General features: G+C 41.9%; 1 protein-coding gene across 2 annotated transcripts in view; it reads right to left on the reverse strand.

Annotated features, from left to right (window-relative positions):
* ZNF536 (zinc finger protein 536) overlaps positions 1-23,511 on the reverse strand; it is a 334,106-nt gene that overhangs the window by 246,967 nt on the left and 63,628 nt on the right. For both annotated transcript variants that reach the window (XM_088671843.1, XM_035119162.3), the window contains one exon: positions 3,452-5,623. In XM_088671843.1, coding sequence (XP_088527969.1) covers positions 3,452-5,621 — 2,170 coding nt within the window. In that variant the 5' untranslated portion in view covers positions 5,622-5,623. The remainder of the gene's footprint in view (positions 1-3,451; positions 5,624-23,511) is intronic.

Consider the following 23,511-nt stretch of genomic DNA (forward strand, 5'->3'; position numbering starts at 1 on the left):
AAGGCACAGAAATGCAGGTTCCACTTTGAATGTGAGAGCAACACAGCAGGGACAACTTTACAGTATTTCCTGAGATAAAGGAAGATTAAAGACAAACGGGTTGTTTTCGCTTATGGTTAGTGTTGGCAAACTTTTGGCTCACTGGAGAGAACCGGAGAGGGGTGCAGGGTCATAAAACCTCAAATTTTGAACATGGGAAGGCAAAGAGTGGGCACATAGGTGCCAACTCACTGGGGCCCTGGGTGCCTGAGCACCCACAAAATTCCCCATGAAGAGACTCACAAATTTTGGTGCCACGGCGTTGCACACTTCATCACACCCACAACCCCGGGCTAAGCTGGCACTCCTGGCGGGGCATAAGAAGGGCCCTGCTGAATCAGGCGAACGGCACATCCAGTCCAGCATCCTGTTCTCACAGTGGCCAACCAGGTGTCTATTATGGGAAGCCTCCAAGCAGGGATTTCCAGCAACTGGTATCCAGGAGCATACTGAGTGAAGGAAGAGAGCATCAGTCACCTGTCTTGACTCTCTCACTTTCATACAGATGATGCTTGGGCAGCTGGAGGCAGTGCTTATAGGAACAAGCTGGGAGGCCATTAAATGAGATTGGCTGCAGGGCTGGTCTAGACACCTGCTGCTATTTAGCTGGGAAGTTTGTTTGTTTATTTCCCTACCCTTCACCCTAAGGTCCCACATTATAAGAACAATTTAAAACAACTTCCAAACATAAAAATAAAGCGGGTCCTATAAACATACACCTCAAGTTTCAAAAGCCAAGGTACAGATGGGTGCTCACCATTCTCCAAAGACTGTATAATGAAGGTGCACAACACACCTTTGTGGGGAGGGAGTACCACTGCATAGGGGCTGCCACAGGGAAGGCTCTCTCCTGGGCCATCTCTACCTCCCCACAAGCCTCTGAGGGTGGAATAACTACCAAGAGTGCCCCCTCTGCTGATTTCAGCACCCAAGAGGGTCTGTACGGGAGGAGGAGGTCTTTCAGAAATTTGGTCCTGCTTCTAGGACAAAATATTCCATTAGTACTTTTGTTTGGCAGAACAGGCAAAATCTGAAAGGGCTTGGTTTCATCATTCATCGTTTTAATGGCAGTTTTGAGATCTACATGCCAGGGCTGACGTGCAGACAGGCAGATTTCAAAAGTCCAGAAGACAAGAAACAAAACGGACCTCATGAAGAGGATTTCTCGCATTCTTGCACAGGTTGTCAAAAGCTTCCTATCTATGACTTTCACAATAAAGGTACCAGCAGATTTGAAAATGGCCAAGCCGACTTGTTTCTCAGGTGATTATTCTAAAGCAAATGCTGCAAACATGCTGGCCAACCTTTGAGGAAATTGTTCACAGTGAAGAGGCAGCAGCAAAAAGCACAAACTGTTTTTGTTTTTGTTTTTAAAAAAAGTTTAGAATGTTGACAAGTTCAGCTTATGTAGAGAAGAAAATCTTTATGTTGCCCTATTGAATTTTCAATCCTCCTAAAACAATCCAAACAACTGAAACCAGCTCTCTCCTGCTTTCCTCGTTTCCTACGCACACAGGATTTTCAAATGTGCTTCACCACTAATAAATTGTAAATGAGGCTACAGTTCTAAGAGTAGTCAGTGTGTTTCATGGGTATTTAAACAACAGCATTAAGCACTATAGGAATCTGTGGAATGCAGAGGACAGATTTATGTGTCTTAAAGAGTTTCTTTACTGGTTTGTTATAAGCCAACCCCAAACCAGCACTTTCTTTCATATTAATCTGGCCTTAGAAACGGAGGATACTGGAGCATGACAAGAACAACAGAAATAAACTGGCATCTACTTAATAACTGTAACAGTGGATTGCCTTCAATACTAAAATATTTATTGAAACTAAGGGAGGGGGTGAGGCTGAAGAGAATTGCCTTCAACAGCCTGCTACCAGATCTTTAACAGTGGGCAATGTAATGCCTTAAGGTCTCTCAAACTGTCTTTCATTTTCCAGACTTAATGGCTGATTGCAGAAATCAATGTTGCCATTAGTAACAGAGTATTTGTTATGGCATGATTTCCTCTGTTGTTAGGCCTGCAGAATGATTACAATATTAGTGAGGTGCTTTTGTTATAAAGGGGCTGAAGATATAACTTTCAATTTACTATCCATTAGTTCAAGAGTCGAGAAATGAGAGATGAAGGCAGAAATCTTACCTTTCTTTTTTTCTTGGGGGGGGGGAGTGCCAAGGAAGCTCAATATTGAAGATAGCTTCAATGAAATATTATTTTGCTTTGCTGTTTGGTACACAGCAGGTTGACATTAAACACAACAGAATATTTTTTAAAGGAATCATTTCATCCTTACTCATGTGTGTGTGAGAGAGAGTGTGTGTTTTCAGCTCAGGAGTGTGCAGCCAGTGGACAGCCACAGGGCATCAATAGGGGCACATATAGCTTTTCATTCAACTCTACGTATGTCCCCCAAACCGTGTGTATTCCTGGCCTCTGGCCTTAAACGTACACCACAATTAGTCACATAAATGAACCGTGTCCCGCCACTGAATATGGCCTTGTCAAAAGGCAGCAAGGGCAGGGTTTCAGGAAAGGCTTAATGGAGAAGTGAATGGGAGTCAGCATGTAGCTATCTACAGGCTGAATGTCTCTACATTAAATAGACAGTATTGCATATATCCAAATTAGCATATTAATATACAACAACAAAAAAAACAAAACATTGCGGCTTGGATGCTGCATGCATTGTACGTAACTAGAGCAATCCTACTGAACTTAACAGTGTGTGTATGATCCAGGCAGAAGAAGGTGCCTTGCAGGATCAGGTCAAAGGGAGCCTATTTTGTCCTGCATCTTGTTTACACAGTAGCCAACCAGATGCACCAATAAGGATGCCCACCGGCAGGATAATGGGCAACAGCACTTTCCCTACTCATCTGCAGCAATTGATATAAACGCCTCCAAAACTTGAGGCGGGACACAGCCATCATGACTAGTAGCCTCTTCCTCAATGAGATAACAACATTTTCCAGAGCACGCAGTTTACAAACCCATTTGATCCCTTCTGAGACAAACGTTGCTAAGAGTTTATATTACCCTTTCACTTGAAAGTGGGAGCCTGTAAGGATGAGAACTTGGCAGTAATGGTGAAAAATGGAATTAAAAAAAAGGAAAGGATCTCTCCCATGGCTCTTCTCTGTTTTATGAAAGCAACCACCATTTTTCACCACTACCACATGGGGAACAGCTAAGTACAGCATAAATGGAAGGTTGGGAAATAGAATAATACAAGGATAATGCTTTGAATAAGTTGCGGCTTTGAACATGATATCTTTTTAGCAATCTGATGGGAGGCATTGCTATCTTATTAGAATCTGCAGGCAAGGGAAATCTTGGAAGAATTATATAAATCAGTCCTGATTTTGGGCGGGGGGGGGGGGGGAGAAAGATTAATTTTGCCATACCTGAAGAAGAAGGTGAAGAAGGATGTGGGCTGTCTTCCTGGGCACTTCCTGTCTGAGAGAGGCCACCACCCATTCCACTTTCCTCAGTAATGTTGGAGGACCCAGGCGTTGTCGACCGGCTGACGGACTGAGACTCCTGGTCACTGCCTGACCCACGGCGCTCTTCGATGCTCCCCTGAAGGATCTCTTCTTCCACCTTCCTGTCTCTCTTGTGGACTCTGGAATGAACAACGACTTGGTGGTATGTTCTGAAAACCCTGCCGCACTCGGGGCACTCAGTTGGCTTCTCTTTCACATTGCTGTGGCTCTGCATGTTGAAATCGAGCCCTTGGTTCATGCCGTGAGACAGAAAATCTCTACTGCCTTCCAAAGGGTCTAGTTTGTTTGACAAGTCTCTCTGATTGCCCATTTTAGTGCTGTGAACCAAATCAGCAGGCATTTTCTGCTTGGAGCCATCTGCTCCTACTAACACATACTCCCGCTTCTCCTTATCAAACATAACGCCGGCGTTTGTCAAAGTGTCTTCGTGGCTTCGCTGGATCTGGTGCTCTTTAGACAGAAAGCCATGCTCCATGGCCATGCCTCTTGCCATCAGCTGCCAAGCCTGATAGCTGTTTACAGGATCCATCTCGGCTGCCTTGGCTGCAGCCTGGAGCCTTTCTATACAGCTGGATTTGAGAGGAGGCACGAGGTTAAGACAGCCCAACAAAGAATGTTTGTCCCCTTCAGTGAGGCTATGGCCAATGCCAGCAATAGGGGACAGAAGCTTGCCCAGCATTTCCCTCTCTTTCATGGGCAAGTCCCCCTTGTTGTAACTCTGATTCTGCTCACTTAGACCTGCTTTGTCAGGAGGAAGGAAGCCACTTTGCAAACAGGATAAGTACCTTGAGTACAAGTTGGCGTGAGCTTCTTGTGACATGCTGCTGATGGACACAGGGACTTCTGAGTCATTGGGAGATTTGTTTTTCACAGACAGCTTGTTCAGGTGGACCTTCATGTGGTTCTTCAGGAACCAGGGCTCTTTAAAGCGCCTCCCACAAATTTGGCAGCAGTGCTCAAACGAATCCTTGTGCTTCCTCATGTGGCCCTTAAGGAACCAGGCTTGGCTGAAGACTTGGCCACACACCTCGCACCGGAACTCATTCGCAGCCTGCTCTCCACTCCCATTTGAGCCCTGCCCCTGAGCCGATTCAGCAGTTATGTGCGCTTTCTCCACGTGGCTGATCAGCTCCTCTTCCTGCGATGCGGCGAAGTCGCACAAAGTGCACTTGTAAGGCTTGTGAAGGATCCTGATGTGCCTGTCAAGCTCCTCCCGCTTCTTAAACTTTCCTTTGCAAAAAGTGCACCTAAAACCAGCTGCGGTTGCCACCACTTCTTCCTGTACGCTGGCTGGCTTTGGAGAGGGAACAGGGTTGGAAATGTCTGGGGTGTTGTGATTAGTGGGCACAGACAGGTTGCAATTAGCCAGAGGCATAGGCTGAGAATGTGGGTGTGCTTTGACGTCAGGCCTTGGTTGCAGATGGCTGCTCTTCATCTGCTTGTCCCGCAGTATCGCCCTCTCTTCCAGCTCGTGCAAGAGCCTGTTTTCTTCTCGAACCCTCCCGCGGCCTTTGCCGAGGTTTCCGAGCTTGTGAGTGCGTAGGTGGATCTTCAAGTTTCCCTTCTGAGCTGCTCTGTGGTCGCAATAGGGGCACTTGAATGGCTTCTCCCCTGTGTGGGTGCGCATGTGGAGTGACAGGATGCTGTTGAAACGGAAACGCTTCCCACATAGGGGACACGGGTATTTTCTGTTCTTCCTGGCATCGTCCTCTATATCACTCATCTGGGACATGATGCCTAAGTTTTGTCCATTCAAGAACTGCTGCAAGTCGACCCGCCCGTTCAAACTGGTATCAACCTCTCTGCTAAGCTGGTTGGCTAACAGGGCCATCTGACTGCTGATGGGCTGGTTTGCTAAGGACACGTGGCTCTTGTCTTCTAGGAGCGCTGCTGTCTTTTCATCGGGGTTCTGCCTATTCTGAAGCTCTGGAAATGCATGGCTCAGCTGGGATGTGATCTGGTGGAGCTTCTGGCTCATTGAATACTGGCCATTGAGGATGGAGCTGTTGAGGTGGGCATCAGCTTCGGACACAGCTGAAGAAACGCCAAGGCACAAACTAGCTTCCTCCATCCCTGAAAAGACAAAGAAGGGTTTTAGATTTAGACCTATGAGAAACTGATTGCATTCAAAGTGCACCCAAACATATCAAAGAACTTCAATCAATGCCTCTATACATACATACATACATACATACATACATACATACCATATATATATATATATATATATATATATATATATATATATAGGCAAGTGTATAGTGTACTATTGTGATTATGTTTCAGCTTAATTATACAGTGCCTTATCATCCTGCATAGTTTTTGATTGCATGTATTAATTAGGATATTAAAATAAACACACCATCAGTTTGAATATCTAACTCTTAAATAAGTCAGGCTCAGCTTTCAACTTCGTTCAGCCCCTTCCCTGTGAAATGGCACCTGTTTACATTTTCCAGTCTATATAAGAGAGAAATGCTATGCATCTTGCTTGCTTCCCCTTTAAAAAAACAAAAATAGAAATCCATTTATAAAACTTTCAGTCCCATTAAGCATATTCAATAAATTCCACATTCTACAATGAGAAAGATGTTTTTATGATTTGACCAAGGGTGGGGAGGGGGGGGGAGATGGCATGATATTTACTGGTACACAATAAAACAAGATAATGTTTTGGGGGGGATAAAGTAAAGGACAAGCTTTCGAACAATAAAAAGGATTTTGCTTTAGTCAACAAAAAGTGCAGTAATATCTCATTAAGCTGATTAGTATGCGGCTTAGAAACAGTACTAGGTGCTGTAACACATGATTATAATCATAAAAATCCTTCAGTGTTTGCAAGTAAGCATTAACGAGGTATATTAAATTTTAAGGAGACTGCGACTAGCAGCTTTGCAAACCTCTGAGATTAAGATTTAACCCTTATGTTACAAAGCAATTGTTCCTCCATCATTTGAAAATGGTACCCATCTAAAGAGGGCATAAATTACCTCCTTAATTTGTCACGCAGATCATTCAGATATTCGTGGTTAGAAAAAAGTTGCTTGATTTTAGCTAACGGTCTTCATTTCTCAATTGGGGGAAAGAGGCGATCTAAGGGACTCTGATTAGCTTTAAAAGAGCTCTCTTCTAGAACTCGATAAAACCCAATTAAAAGCCAGGGAAGGTGTCACAGGAAGCTTCAACAAGTTTAAGTATTTTTAATAACTTTCTCAATATACAGTAATGAGTACAAATGGTACCTACAAACTGTGTGCTGCAGAAAATTAGAACTCAAAGCTGTTTGTTAAACAGGAGCGCTCCGTGCTGGTCAGCATAATTGTCCCTAATAATAATCTTCTCTCCTTGCCATTTTCTCTCCTCCATTCAAGGAATGGAGGTGGGGGGATGCATCAATAAAAACTCAATTTTAAAACTATATGAACTGTTACTTCTGAGAAGCAATTAGAATTGGAACTTCTACAGTCCAAGGAAAACACACATTAAGATCTGCACTCTAAAATTTTTCAGTCTTTCTGCACTATGAAAATGACAAAATTCCTTCATCATGAGAATGGGCCACTTAATCCTTCACATATTTCCAAATTTAAAACGTTTTGGCTGTCCCCCTTGGTCCAGAGCAGGGGTTATAAAACTTTGTCAAAACAACCAGTAGCCTCTTAAGGGAAGAAACCTCTTTCTCTGCAGTGGCTCATGCAGCTTTTTGCCATTTAACAGCCTTTAAACCTTATTTGGCATGCCCGGGATCCCTTTGCGATTTTTCTCATTGAAATGCCAAATCTTGGGCTAGGAACCCAGAAGTTTCTAGAAGCCCGAGCCAGCATGGCCAAAGAGCAAGGATGATGGAAACTGGAGTTCAATAGCATCTAGAGGGGCCACCGGTTTCCAACACCTGTCAATTATCTCTGCTCTGCACAAACCTCTTAAGCAATGTTTCCCACACAGCATTTCAGATTGCATGCTTATATTGCTGTACAGATCAGACAGAAAGCAGGGGTGTCTTCCTCCAACGCCTGATTTGTTCCCTCATACCAACCTCGAATTCACTGAAGCTGTTGACTTGGCAGGTGCAAAGGCTGCCTGAACTATATAACACACCTCAGCTTTCTGTTTTCTAACCCAATGGAAACTGGTTCGAGGAAAAGAACATTGGACAAGAGCTTTTCTCAAGAAGCTACACGATACCTATGGGTGCAGCTTAACATCACAGGTCCTTGGCTTCAAACACCACCTGTGGGATTACGATGGAGCCAGAGCAGGTGGAAATGTGTAAGCAGCCAAATATCATTTATTCCCTTGCAATGGGAAGGTTGTTGCATAACAGGGCTTTTGGTCTGAGACTAGAATGACACTTTTTTTTAAAAAAAGCATTCTAGTAAGAAAGGATACCTGGTCATTTCTTATAAGAAAGAATATTTGGATATCATTACTTTGCTAACTGGACTGTGAACCTTTTTACAAGGCTGATTTGAGGTACAGGAACACTGGACTAATGCTTTGTTTCCCTGCTTTTTTAATGCCATTTACCTTTACTGGTGGTGGACAGGGAAACATTAATACTTTCATCTCATCATTGCCATGTAGAAGAAATCTCTAAAAACTATGCCAGGATCAAGACAACAAATCTGGAGGACACAAGGCAGTTTTTAACTTCTGTTTCTTAAACAGCAGCTCTGGAGGTTGCCCAGAAAGCTATTTCTGGGACCTGGGGTGGTGGAGCTTCAAAAGCACTTTTTAATATAACATGGACTGGGGTCCATGATTCAAATAAAACAAGGGCAAAAACCCCACTGGCTGTGCCTACACACTTGGACTTTCTTTTTTTTAAAAAAACCCTCTTTGGATCCCAGACTTAATATTCCAGAAGAATGAATGAATCATAATGCTTGCTGTGCTATATTGTGCATGTCCCAGCCTTGTTTGAAATACAACCATTTTTGCACCAAGGAATTTACTTGAAACCATCTACACATCCTAAAAACAATGTTACACTGGTCAGATGCCCATTATTTTTTAAAGTGAAGGGCATGCAAATTTAGGAGGGGTGGGAGAGAAATAGGATTCAGTTCACATTTAATGGTGAAGCTACCTTGTTTACACACTCTCCCACAAAAAAAGGAGAACTAAAATGCAGTCATCCTTCAAGATTCACACTTCTCTGAATTTTCAAATGTGGTTCTCCAGCTAAATAGTGTGTACAAGAATGCATATACCCAGGTAAAGAATGCATACACATGCATGTACTAGTAAAAATAACAGTAAATATTGCATAATATTGTTTTTTTAATCAAATTCAATATTATGATTAAAAGAAATGCACCCTAAAATGCCAGTGAATTTTCCTGTGTAAATAATAATAATAATAATAATAATAATACCACAAACTGATGAGGAAATTTGGAGAACTGAACTTAAGATGGAGAAAAGGAGCAAGAGGGAGAATCCCAAAATTTATTTTCCCATCCCTAATAAGCACCAAGGTCTATTTAGTTGTTTTCACAGGTGAAAATGGAGATCAGCTTGAAACCCTGCAGTTCTCATGTAAAAGATGCTCTGACACCCATATCCAACTATTTCTCATTGCTGAAGGCTCTTATCCACCTGTTTTAAGCTGGTTTCATTTATTACACAATAGCCTATTTTCCGCCAATTTAGAAGCCAAGAGAGTATTTGTTCTTTTCATTAGAGTCATGCTAGAAAAATCTAATTGCCCTGCACTAGGTTATCAACAGTTCAAAATATATCCCGGCAACTACATGGTATGAAATTGCAGGCTGTGTACTCCATGATGTCTCAGCGTTCATCTGTATGCATATGCATTAGAAACAAGAGACTTTATCATTCTGATATTATATTCCTAGGTATATGTCCAACTTTACTAATCACCCTAAGAATGCCCAGCATCTCCAAAAGGCACAACATGGCAGGGGGTGGGGAATAGGAATTCACCAGGAACACTTACCAGAAATTAGAAAGATACCAGAAAATACCAGAAACTACTAGCTTTCCTTAGTAAACAGGGACAGTTGTAACATATATATTGTAATATACAATCAACAGAATGTAGCTGATCAGAAAACCTCATGCGGTCTGAAAAACAGGGCAGTGCCCTATCATCATCATCTGTAAATGACACCCTTGCCCTTATATGCATGGAAATTTGCAACTGCTTTTACTCAGTGTTTCCCTTCTCATAGAAGATCAAGGCCACTTGAATTTCTGAATACTCTGAGTAGCTGCAGAATCACACGTTTTACCCTTTACATTTTACATTCAGCCAGTGTGAATGTTCTTGGGAGCAGAGATTATTTATCACCCATAGATGTTCAAGACCACTTTAGTCCTGAGTAACACTTGAATCGAGTATTATGGAGAAAACCTTGTAGAATGGCTGGCAAAATTTTGTTAAATAGGCATCTTATTGTTGTAGCCGAGATACTGCTTAACTAAGGTTGTTATGATGTGATAATATACTCCTGTTAAGAAATACAGAGCACCAGACTCCTGAACCTTTTCAGGGTCATTAAGCAGCTGTAAACATTATTACAAAAATAAACCAGAGATTTCATGCTTACATTTTAGCCCAGAGCTGGGTGTGCTGAGCAAGTGCATTTTTTTTTTATCTCTTACAATCAACGCTGGTGACATTTGGGCATCCAAACAAATTACATCACAAATATTACTGCACTGGTCAGGATACAGAATGGTTTATTTGCCAGATGATTAATAAATAAACAGTAGGGCGGTATGGTTGACCTATTCTCGGTTGACAGATATGTAGGCAATGCTAAAAGACATGGCTGAAATAGTTAAATCTTGGCAGAAGCAGGAAGGAGGGTCTATTCATCTTAACAGGATTATTAGACTCAATCAGCCGAAGCATAACTGACATTGCACTGGATTTTGATCTATTCTTTTGTTTTTCTTTCGATCCAGTCTACCTCTATGTGCGATAATTTGGTCAAGCATTGCTGGTTAATTTTTATTCACAAGTAACACTAAAATTAAGAACCCTAACCCTAACCCTAAATACTGCATGGGCAGTGATGTATTATATTGTAAATATATTAAATCCAGTTTTGGTAATATGAAAGGTTGAATAATGGGTACAACTTGTTGGGAGTAATGTAAAACTTCCAAGAGCTAGCTCCATCTGATCAACAGCATCATTAAACGAAAACATTTGACAAAACTGACGATTAAATTGTCTCCCCTTGATTTTTTTTTTTTGTTTAAGCAAAATTATTCTTTAATTTCTATAGGAGTTCTTGTGTAAGACTTAATCATATTTTCCGGCATCGCCTACTATGTTATACTCAAGTGTGGTTAGTCTAGGGTGTCAATTCATAACAAGCCAAAATTATTTATTGTTAAAAATAGTTTTAACCAAAATTAAAACAGATGCAATGAGCTGACAAGCCATGCAGTCAGTTTGTTGCCAGTTTGCATATAACTCAACAACATCTCGTGTACTTTTCCCTTTTTGACTGTACGCTCAACTGAAAATAAGCAATGGATAATTGACATGGATGTTCAAAATTCTTCTAACTTTCAGAAATACCTATGTGTTTTTCTTTCTTTTTTTAGATACCTTACCTGCTGGAATTAAAAACAAACTATTTATAGACAGCCATTCTTGCGTAAAGCATACTAATCACAATGTAATCATAATATGACCACTAGAAGGCAAATGACAAACTTTGGAGAACAATCAATTAATTGAAAAACCCAAAGCCAGGTGCTGGGGGCAGGGAAGCTTAGTGTTGCTCCCATGCCTTCTGAGGGCAGAGTGTCACTGCTGCTTTCTGGAAAGGGGTGGGGCAGGGCATGAGGAGGAAGACACAGTATGCACCTGGCACCAGGAGCACTGGACTGGCTCTGCTGCCCCATCCTCAGTGTGTCTTGCTCCCTGCTCCTTGCTCCTCTCTATCGGAAACCAGCAGCCACACTCAGGGTTCAGAAGGCAGGTGGGTAATGCTACTCTCTTCTGTGCTACCCCAGCAAGCACTACTGGAGCTACTGCATAATTTTGTTCAAACTATTAGATCAGGCATCCCCAAACTGCGGCCCTCCAGATGTTTTGGCCTACAACTTCCATGATCCCTAGCTAATAGGACCAGTGGTCAGGGATGATGGGAATTGTAGTCCAAAACATCTGGAGGGCCGAAGTTTGGGGATGCCTGTATTAGATTTTACTTGCATGTAAAACAGAATAATATAGAGTACTATATGGTGAGTTGGTTTTTTTTTTTACCAAGTAGTGAAAATTGCTTTAATGGCAAACATTTGATCCAATGGATCTACCTCTGGGACAAGTACATACTGTGAATGGGAAATAACCTCTGACACCAACACCTGCAGCAACAGTGCTTGGTGGATTATGCCCAGTGCAGCCATATCAGAGAACACAATGCTTAAGGCAAGCAAATAATGACCCCATGTCATCTTGGGACTGTCACTGACAATTGTAATGATTAAACTCCCAATTCCAGTTGTTATTATTATTGCAGAAAGTTTTAAAATTCCTTCCTCTCATTTCTACCTTAATTATGTTAACCTTTGGTTGGTCTAGAAAATGGCTTGGGATAGGAGACTTTGGGGGATGTGGAAAGGCAGGAAGTTTCCAGATTCCCCAAATAGTTCTGGGGGAGACAATAGGAGAACTTTCCTCTCACCTGCAGCATTAGCAAAGGGGATGCAAAGGGCAGAGGGAAGAGTCACATATGAAACAATTGCAGTGGGGGAAGGCAGAGGTTCGCTCAAGTGTCTGCCTCCTGGACTAGGGAGAAAGTATGTTAGCTTCTTTCCTTTCCTGCAAAGCTTATTCACAGTAGTAATAGAGTAGGCAAACTGTGTTAAACATAAACTATGGAACTCGCCCCTAAAAGAGGCAGTGATGGCCACCAACCTAGACTATTTGAAAACAGGACTGACTGAGCATATTTCATGGGGGATTAGATGGGCCATTGGCCTGATCCACCAGGCTCTTCTGATGTTCTTATGCGTTGAGGGGCGTAATCTGAGGAAGAGGGTGCTGGAAGCCAAGACTTTGGACTGAAGTGCCCAGAAGAAAACTAAGCAGAAAGGCACTCTTAAACCATAGGCAATAGATAAGAATTGAGAAGTGGTCTCTGTTGTAGAACTCTAGAATATTTCCCAAGATTGGTTTGTGCAAGGGCAGAGGTTTGCTCAAAGGTCACATGAAGTGCAAGGGAGTTTGGATGGGATCAGAAGAACAAGAATGGCCAGTGTGGTTCCCTCCAGATGTTACTGGACTACAGCTCCCAATATCCTGGACTACTGGCCATGCTGGCTGTGGAGTGGCAGTCTAGTAGCATCTGGAGGGCACCATGTTGCCTACCCCTGAGACAGATGGTGATGGGAGTTAAGACAGGAAGAGCAACATATTTAACCCCCTGCATCATATGGCACAGACAAAAATGATAATAATATGCAATCATCCAGTGTGAATTTGTCTCAGCCAGGACTGTAGGATCAAGCTCTTTGCAACTCACGAATGCAAACAAAAAGAAAAAGATGAAAGCAGAAAGGGTTAAGCCCCTGCAAATCAATCTGCCTATATTTAAAAACAATTTAAATCTGCAAGCCCCCCCACTGCCACACTTATGTTGATCATTTCATTTCCATTTCATAGGGGCTTAAAATGTGATTCTGTGCAAAACTAAGTATAATGTGAAATGCACATATGCAACAAAGATCAAAAGCAGAATTGAGAGTGAAATATTCATACAAGGTAGCCCGGCGAGGTTTTGTTCACAGGGGTACCTGTCAGGAGAGTAAACTCAGAAAGAAACCATCAAATAAGTACACGACACTATTGCTAAAACTCCAGACATACAAATGGAGTGTGAGTTGTCTGAAATGCTGGACTGTGGCCAGCTTGTTGGCTCAACTGACTAATGCTTTGGCCTTTTCATCTCCTCCAGGTCTCAGTTCAGTTGCTCCGACTACTGGTTAGGTCAAATGCCTGTACCTGGTGCTGACATCCCTGGCATTCGTTTTAGAAGCAAAAGAGATGGGGGGGCACACACACAAAGTCCGTAAGTTCCCTTTGACCTAAGCCGCTGAAACATCTGTTGGTTGAGTCATGAGCTGCTTGTTGGCCAAGTTTGACAGCGATGTTGCCTGTTGTGGATTATCTCTCTCAGTGGTAGGTGTCAGTGGAATAAATAGATGTGTTTCAAGGGAAAGAAAAGCTCTCTCATAAACAGAGGCTGTGTACTGCCATACATTTGAAGTGCACAACGTACCCTAAACCAGTGTTTCTCAACCAGTGTGCCTCCAGATGTTTTGGGACTACAACTCCCATAATCCCTAGCTAGCAAGACCAGTGGTCAGGAATGATGGGAGTTGTAGTCCCAAAACATCTGGAGGCACACTGGTTGAGAAACACTGCCCTAAACAATCCTGGGAACTGTAGTTTACAAAGGGTGTTGGGAATTGTAGTTTTGTGGAGGATAAAATGCAGTTCCCATTACTATTATTTGGTGGGGGAGAGCCATATGCTTTAAATGTGTGTTGTATACATAGGCCAGATTACTCTTATAAAATGAAAGTTTAATGGCAAATAAAATGCACAGATGAAACGAATGATGAAAGTACAGGTTGGTGGGCTTTTGGAGGGGGGGTGTTACTTAATAAAATTTCTGTTCATTGTAAGTGTATTTAAATGTTCTGCAAAACTAAAAAGGAACAAAAGCTTTGGCTTCCTGGAAAACTTTGCATATTGAAGATTGCTTCTACAATTTAGCAGATCTTGCAAGGCGTGGTATTCAACTAAATTTTACTCCGAGTAGATCCGCTGAAATTAATGGGGCTAACTAAGTAATAAAATTCCATGGAAAACATTTTTAGTACCTCCACTGAAGGAAGATCTCAACTTCAAAAACAAAAAGCGCTGCATTTCAAGGCTGCTGGGAGAAGTCACAGCCTCCACAATAGAATCCATATTACGAAAGGTGGATGAATTGGCTTTGGTTATGCAATGATGAAAGAAGGGAAGCTTGTTCTTCATCGTTACTTTGCATTACCTTGGGCTGAATCTTCAGTCCTCAGACCAGATTACTGTCATTGAGTTGGACCCAATGCTAGTCCTACTCAGAGTAAACCCACTGAAGTTACTAGCCCCACTAGGCCGCTTCACCCGTTAGGTGTCATTTGGGGGCATTCCATCAGTCTGACTCTGAAGGGACATAAAAAGCAGGGCTCCCTTCCTTCATCAGCTCTGCTGGATGCCCAGTTCCATTAGGCACCACCTGCCCTTGAACTGTGCCAGCCAATCATTATAGGGACAACTGTTCAGAAATTCGTGCCTGAGTTTGGTTTTGATCTTCTCTTCCCTCCCCGTTCCTTTCCCCCTTGTGTGCTGTGTTTTTTGTTTGTTTGTTTAGGTTGTGTGCCTGCAGGTAGAGACTGCCTCTTGTTTTGATTGTTAATACAGTGGTACCTCGGGTTACAGATGCTTTAGGTTACAGACTCCGCTAACCTAGAAATAGTACCTTGGGTTAAGAACTTTGCTTCAGGATGAGAACAGAAATCGCACAGCGGCAGTACGGCAGCAGTGGGAGACCCCATTAGCTAAAGTGGTACCTCCGTTTAAGAACAGTTTCAGGTTAAGAACGGACCTCCAGAACGAAGTAAGTTCTTAACCCGAGGTATAAGCTGCTCTGGGAGACTTTTTGGCTGAACAGCCTGGTACAAATGCTATAAATAAAATAAAATAAAAATAATTAAATAAGGTACTTTGAGTAAGTCTTAGTTGAATACAACCCAAAGACTCTATTCAGACCTCTGGATCAATTTGCAATGTCCAGAGTCCAAACAACAGCAGGTGCAATCCTCCTTCTTCCAGGAACTGCTTATCCACAGCTCCTGCACCCTCCTCTGAAAGGACTACAGAGCAGGGAAGACTTCATAGATAGATTGAGGAATGAAATGATTTTTATTGATATGTGCCCCGAGTGTTCTTGCACTGCTTATTTTTTAATAAATAAAAGCATAAACCATTTATATTTGAAACAGTAAATGTTCAGTCGTGCCCACTATGGAGCATCAGTGCATAACATTATTCAACCTAATAATTACATGAGCATTTCAGACATTTGGATAATCAGAATTCTATATAAATGGTTGTTCTTCTTATATCTAGTTATGGTGATTGTGGGGCCACACAGAGGAATTAGAAGGAGAAAAGGATTCAGGGTTTGATTAAAAATGATCTTAATTTGATCATTCATGGAGAAGCTTCCATTTGTCTTGCTTTAGTCCCTACAAGCATTCATTATGGGAGAGAAATAGTCAGGGAAAATAGTCTTTCCCCCTATTTATGCAGTGGACACAGGTGTCATGGATATATCAACTATTTGCCTAAAACCCAAAGACTTTCAAAGCTGTCTCAGTAAAGGAAGCAACCCTTAATTCATTTATGCATGCATCTGATTTGCCTCAGATTACATCAAGCACTGTGATGAGATATAACTTGACATACCCCAGTGAAATGTATAAATAAATACATGGCATGAACTTAAAGAAATAGTGTTCCTTTACAGATGTGACTGATTGCTCCTACACAATATGGACAGATCAGGGTGCACAATAGAACTGAGGCCTCCATGCTGAGAGTCTGTGGACCACTGGAGGAATACCTAACATCTATTGCTTGTGGCTTTCTCCCATTTCTATGGTAACATCCAAAGTCAACCAATAGGGATGTTGGGGAGTTCCAATGAAACTGTAAGCTGACATGTCACGTGCCCAGAAAAGAAACAAATATAATCAGTATTCACTGTTGTTACTACATTCAATCTGCAAACATTTTGTAATTGATCACGCCCTTCCCTATTTGCACTGTGCTTCCTTTGCACTCAAATGAAAAGGGAAGAATAATATTATTGCAACCTGTGGTAATTCACCACAGTACAGCACACAAACAATGAATTTTGGCAGGAGACAAACTGCAGTGACAAGGAAACAGAACTGTGTGTAACGAATGCAGGGAGGAACAGAAAATGATGCCTTCATACATACATATCTACCTATTAAAAAAGAAAAATAGACTATAATTGTAACAAAAATACTTCCCTCTCACTAACATTAACAATCTGCTCTCTTGGGTTAATAAAAATGTTAAGGTGGCCATAGCAGAGTTTTCAGCTGTGCGCCTAGGGATAGTCCCCAATATCCAGCGTGGCACAAACAATAGCTGGTGCTCCTTGAACTACAATAGAATCCCACCCCTGGATTCCAGAAACAGAGCCATTCCAACCTGCCAGGAAACCTCCTCACAACAAAGGAACAAACTAAATGTGAAGTCAGAGTTCTCTGATCAAAACCTCCACTTTCCACCCCTCCTATTCGTTTTCAGGAAGCCACCAGGAAGCTGCCTTATACTTAAGAGTCATAGAATTGTATAGCTGGAAGGGATTCAAGTCAAACCATTGGTCCATGTAGCTCAGTACTGTCTAAACTGGCAGGCAGTATCTCTTTGAGATTTCTGGTGGGGGGCACTCCCAGCATTATCCAGAGATTCCAGAGATTGAACCTTCAGACCTTCTGCAGGGCCGGCTCTAGGGGTAGGCTGGGTGGTGCCAGGGCGCCGGGCGCCGGAGCAATCTCCGCACCATGGCGCCAGGGCACCTGACATGCTTGAGATGGCCCTGACCTCCTGCATGCAAAGCAGGTGCTCACACTGGGTTACAGCCCTTCTCCAAGGTGGTGGTGGGGTGTCAACTGCACTGGGGTGCTTCCACAATACACAGTGTTTCCCCAATGGAAACTGATCCCCCCCTGAAGTTGCCATTAGTTCCATGGAAGTGAGATGGGGGACAGGTCCTTGCATTATGCCCATCATTTTTTTCTCTAGCAGAACTAGGGGGGGGGGGTTGGTAGTGGGGTAAGGCCTGCCACCTTAATCATTTGAAGTCAGGAGATCTGATCATGGACACACCTACCCCATTGTGGTTGTTTTAGCCCCTACCTGCAAGAAAGGGCCATAGCTCAGTGGTGGAGCATCTGTCTTGCAAGTATAAGGTCCAAGGTTCAATCTCTGGCATCTCCAGATAGGGCTGGGAGAGACTCTTGTCTGGGAGAGACTCACAGCTGCTGCCAGTCTGTTGGATTGACCAATGGTCTGACTCAGTATCAGGCAGTTTCCCATGTACCTATAAGTTGATCTGACATGAACATCTGCCTTGACCCTCAGAGACGCATGCAGAGGATAGAATTTATCTCTCTTCAATGGAAAAGGGAGGACCCTTGGGGGCCCCTCTTTTCCAGCATCAGATGAAAGGACAAACAACTTTCCTTCCCACAAAACCATTCATGATTTGCACCTGTTTTCCTGATGCGTTTTCTTTGCATAGAGATTATTTTCAGAAATGAGTCAGTTAACACTTCTGAGGTTCAAAGCTGGTCCCACTGAGAAAACAGAAGTTTTCAGAGGCAGAAGGAGTAGAAGAGGGAGGTGCTAAGAGCCGAGCTGATGGGATGTAGGTGGATCAAGGGAGGAGGAGAAAGGGGAATGTAGGCTTGAGCAGCAATGTCTATCTTTTTCTTTTTTCTTTAATCTTCAAAAGACAAAACCCAACAATCACTCCTTTGCAGAGCTCAGCGAAGGGAGAATATTGCCGTCAGTACAGATTTGCAAAAGATTTCTTAATTTTTACAATGGGAAACTGACAGAAGATGCTGATCTCCCTCACCACAACACACTGTCTGGGCCCAAGCAAACCTCTGCTTAAATCATCTACCACCACGGTTGTGTTTATTAACTGAGTGTGATCTGGAGAAAGAAGAGTGAAGCTCTCAACTAGTAACTTCAAAACCACCACTATATCTTGCCAAGCCTTCATATGGAGATAAGTGGTATAGTCTTCCCACAATGCAGCTTACTTTCACCAAGCACAGCAAAGTTGTGGCATTGATCCTGCAAGATCAATCTATAACTTAGTTTTTAACTCTGGGATTCTTTACGCAGTTGGTTAAGGTTGCCATATTTCAAAAAGTGAAAATGTGGATCTCCTTGTGGAGATTGGATCTTTCACGGAGGACTAGATCCGTGCTCCAAAGTAGCAAACCACTCTCTATGTGCATTTCTGAATGAATGCTTGGCTAGCAAGTATTACATAAATGTAATATTGTAGTAATAGCATTAAATAATAATAATCACCACCTCTATGAATTGCCAATTTCTTAAGCTTCAGTCATAGAATCATGGCATTTTAGAGTTGGAAAGTACACGAAGGGTCATCTAGTCCAACCCCCTGCAATACAGGCATCACCATGTTAAAGAATCCTTGCCAGATGCCTATCCAACCTCTGCTTAAAACCTTCCAGTGAAGGAGAGTTCAACACCTTGCAAGGGAGTCCATTCCAATGTCAAACAGCTCTTACTGTCAGAAAGTTCTTCCTAATGTTAAGGTGGAATCTCCTTTCATGTGATTTGAATCAACTGGCTTAGGTCAGAGGGCCAGATTTGATGAAGTGAACATGCGTGAGGGCCGACCAAAGTTGTTGACCTTTTTTTAAAGGTTGAAGTTGTTGAGCTATTTTTTACAATTTTACCCCCAAAGTTGTTGACAATGGACAATGGCTATCCCATCACCTCTCAGTCTTCTCTTCTCTGGAAGATGCACCATGTGGTTCCTTCTATCTGCACTCCTCCCAGTGTTCATTTCTCCTCTGGTCACTGTTATGGATACATGACTTGACTGCCTATCTCTAGGCACTGCAGTCGTCTGCAAGGGATTCCCACATGGCAGCCTTCATGTCACATGTAACACAGAGTTGGTCTGCCTACTAACCTGGCATCAGAAACCAGCGTCTCATAGAGCTCCTGCCCTCTTCCATTCTGTGGACATGACCAAGCCAGCGTAGACATCACCGAGACAGGAATGTGAACATGCTGGGAATATGGGCTTGAGAGAGCACATCTTTGTTTGGAATTCTGTCCTGCCTTTTGATACTCAAAATCCTCCTGACGCAGTACATGTCAAAGGTGTTTGGGGTGTCGCTCTTGATGGTTGAAAGTTGCCCACAGCTCACCTCCATAAAGCAGCATGCTCAACAAACAAACCTGGTAGATCTTCATCTTGATATTGGACATTAGCATCACATTTTCCCACACCCTTTTGGAGAGGTGAGCCACTGCTGTAGCTGCATTGCCAATAGGCTTGTCCAGCTCAGCATCAATGGAGAGATTGCTGGTTATGACGGAACCCAGATAGACAAAATTGTCTACCACCTCAAGTGTGTGGTCACCAATGCTGATCTGTGGAGTGCTGGTGACATCCTGACCCAATATGTTGGTCTTCATTGGGCTTATGGTAAGGCTGAACTCCCTGCAGACTTGGGTAAAATAGTTGATGAGTCTCTGTAGAGCTTCCTCAGAGTGTGCTGTCAAGACTGAGTCATCTGCAAACAACATCTCATGGATAAGGATCTGCCACACTTTAGTCTTGGCACAGAGACATGCCAGGTTGAACAAACCCCTGTCGCTCCTTGTATGCATGTATACACCATCTTCAGTTGAGCTGAAGGCATATGAGAAAAACATAGAGCAGAATATGCCAAAGAGGGTTGGGGCAAAAACACAGCCCTGTTTTATAGCACTCTTTATTTAGAATAATCATTGAAGTCCTTTTTTTCATTGAACAGGAAGTAGGATTTAATGACAATATGTGTGATGTTCTGTCTCACTTCAAAGAGGCAATCTAAGGCCTGATTCAAACATTACTCTGGACCAGGCATCCCCAAACTTCGGCCCTCCAGATGTTTTGGACTACAATTCCCATCATCCCTGACCACTGGTCCTGTTAGCTAGGGATCATGGGAGTTGTAGGCCAAAACATCTGGAGGGCTGCAGTTTGGGGATACCTGCTCTGGACTGTTATTTTTCCAGCTGTTGCCTCCACGCTCACAAGCAACGGAACACAAGTGGTAAAAGTCTATTGAGTACAGTCTTGCAATGACCTCTACAAACATTCCAGGTAAGTTTCATTGAAAAGATCAACAGTCCCTAGTTGCATTGCTCACATGAATGGAAATGCAACTATGAAAAACAGCTCAGTAAGATGGGAACCCTCAGCTTACTTCATTCTGTGGCATTCATGCTGACAAATGGTTTCAATACCACTCAACATTGTCAAGCGTCATGCCACATATGGTAGTGCATTAAAATATCTCTTTAACTGCATTTAAATTTATCCTCTCTATACATGTCACCAACTGATGCTACACAAGCCAGATACTTTGATGGGAACTGAAAAAGTACATTCAAGACATATTTGGCAAGACTGAATTTCTCATTCTGCAATGCCAAATTATCCAAGAATTTTACAAGTCAGTACTATCAAGCTGGCAACCTCCTTTCCAGCTTTCAGCTAGGAGGAACATAAAACATACATTCTTTCACAACTTCAGACCTTTGGCTTTTATATTTCATTTTATGGAGAATATGTCAGGCTTTCAAAAGGCCCCCTTGTACCCACTTGCCCATTTTCATAGAATGATGCAGAGGGACAAGTATCTAAAAATATTGGAAGACTTAAAAATTATGGTTGCTTGGAATAATCAGAGCTATTCATTTATAACCCTGGGTTATGAAAATGCCTGTATTGTAGGGCATTCACCAAAGAGCAAACTCTTTGACTTCAGTCACAGTACCTATTCATACGATTGCAATAGCTTCAGCATGTTGTAAAGCAAGTAGATCAATTTTCAGCCCACTATTTAAGGGAAATACACCTTTTCATCTTTTGTATTAATTCCATATTCCAGCTATCCACTATAAAAAATAATGAACATAATCATTGCAAATGTACAGCTCTGCATCTGAACACAATACTTGCAATAATATAATAATAATGAGCATAATCGCTGTAAAGTGTGCTGTCTTCCACTGTCATAAAAATCCTTTCAAATCCTTTTAACTGGGATATTCTCCTAATTCACAGTGCAATCATATACACATCTACTCTGAAGTAAACCCTACTGAACGCACTGTGACAATCCCAGGTGCATGTGCGAACAGCGTGAACTGTCAGAGATGCAGGGCTGAAACCACATGCCAAAGAAACCACACAAGTCTTGAATTCTCTTTTTAAAAGGTAATTTTATCAATGTTGTGATAGATTACATCTTCTCAATCCAATCTAATAAAAACACTGCATTTCTCTTTTTCCATTTCTTTGTAGTAATTATTTTTGCACCTGCTAATAAGTTGGCCACCACTTTCAAGTCATTTTCAGGAATTGTGGTTTTTAAAAATCCTAAATATATTGCCTTGGGATCATAACGTATAAGCCAACCTACTGTTTCCATGATGGAGTTGTAGATGGCGAGACACTGTGTTTTGCTTTGGACAATAACTTCCATCAGCTCATCAGGTGATAGGAGTTATTGTTCAAAGCTTTTAGAGGGCACCAGGCTAATATAAGAAATAGTATTTGTGTGATGAGCTACAATAGTTTATATCTGCATATATCTGCTTCTGTGGACAAGTGTCCAGAAAATGCCACACGGGATGGTGGAAATAGTTTAGGATTGTACCCGCTCATAGTCCTGGGTTCATTCTAGGACAAATCTATGTCTACAGACAAACATCTTACATTAATAACACACACATATATTGCACTTTCAGTATGTTTGGGGAGATGCCTAAACTATGAACTTGAGAACACAATGCTCAATAAAGCCCTCACAGCTAAGAGGCAAAGTTTTTCAGGCTTTGACAGAAGACCTTATAAGGAACCAGCATATAAACTACTAATTTTCTTCCCAAAACCTGTTAACAGGAGAACAAGTTCTCAGGGTAGACCCCTCTCCAATTCTGAGAGTGTTTAACATCTTCAGTTTCCAAAGCAGATAGCAAAGGACAGAAGACAGGTTGCTAGCAATGAAGAAAACAAAGTAATCCCCACAGACGCCGTTTTGCCATAGCATTTTTAAATTCCTAGTTCCTACATTACTTAACAAGCTTTAATAATAAAGGAGGGTGTTGTCCTATTACATGTTTAGGTTTTGTCTGATGAGGAAAAATAACAGGCTGCCATAAGAATTAGAGCATTTGAATTATTATTTTTCTCCTTTCCCAAATGATCATAGGAAAAGTACCTTACATTAAGAATGTATCTTCCTTGCTCTTGAAAGGGTAAAACGAAATAGTCTTCTAGTAATTTTAAGCCTGCCATATAAGTATTATGCTGTTAGAGATTTCAAAAGGTTAGCTTCAATGAACCTGACATGAATCTAACCCAAAATAACCCATTCAGGGGAAAAGTAAGAAATAATTGCTGTTTTCTCTTCTTCTTCTTTTTCCTCAGCTATATTGCTATAATGATTTTGCATAACAGATTGAACAAAGTGCTGTTGTGACAGGTGGTAGAATTCAGCTAGTAAGCACAGAGACAGGGTTCAATTTAGTTTGTGAATCCTTTAATTGTTGTGCAGCTAATTAAAGAAGGTTCTTTACACTCGCAAGTGTTTACCGTTGCTAGTATGCATACATGAAAAATTAAATTGTGCCTTCAAGGGCTGAGAACTATAGAAAAATCATAGCTGATGCTGCAACATGCTTACCAGCTCAAAATAGCTGCTTTTTTCACAATTGGAATTTGTAAAACTTTTTGCTAAGCAAATATAGAGCTAATTAGAAGTGTTCGTTGGACCAATTAACATTTAAATAAATAAGCCATATTGCACATTTCACAGTCTTTATTTAATGATGCTTCTTAGCTCTTTGGAAAGATTCCTTTAAGTACAAATAAGTTGTCATAAAAAAAATGAAAGACAAAAATAGCACAAGAGAATTTTCAATGCTTTTTTTTCCTTCCCCTCCCCCTTGGAGGCTTTGCGAAAAAACCTTATACCTGGTACGTGAGAGAAAATGACAGAAAGTGGCTCTTTCATTCATCTTTCCAAGTTACCTTTCTAGCCTTTTGAAT

The sequence above is a fragment of the Zootoca vivipara genome, chromosome 6, assembly GCF_965207765.1.
Source record: "Zootoca vivipara chromosome 6, rZooViv2.hap1.1, whole genome shotgun sequence".
NCBI lineage: Eukaryota > Metazoa > Chordata > Lepidosauria > Squamata > Lacertidae > Zootoca > Zootoca vivipara.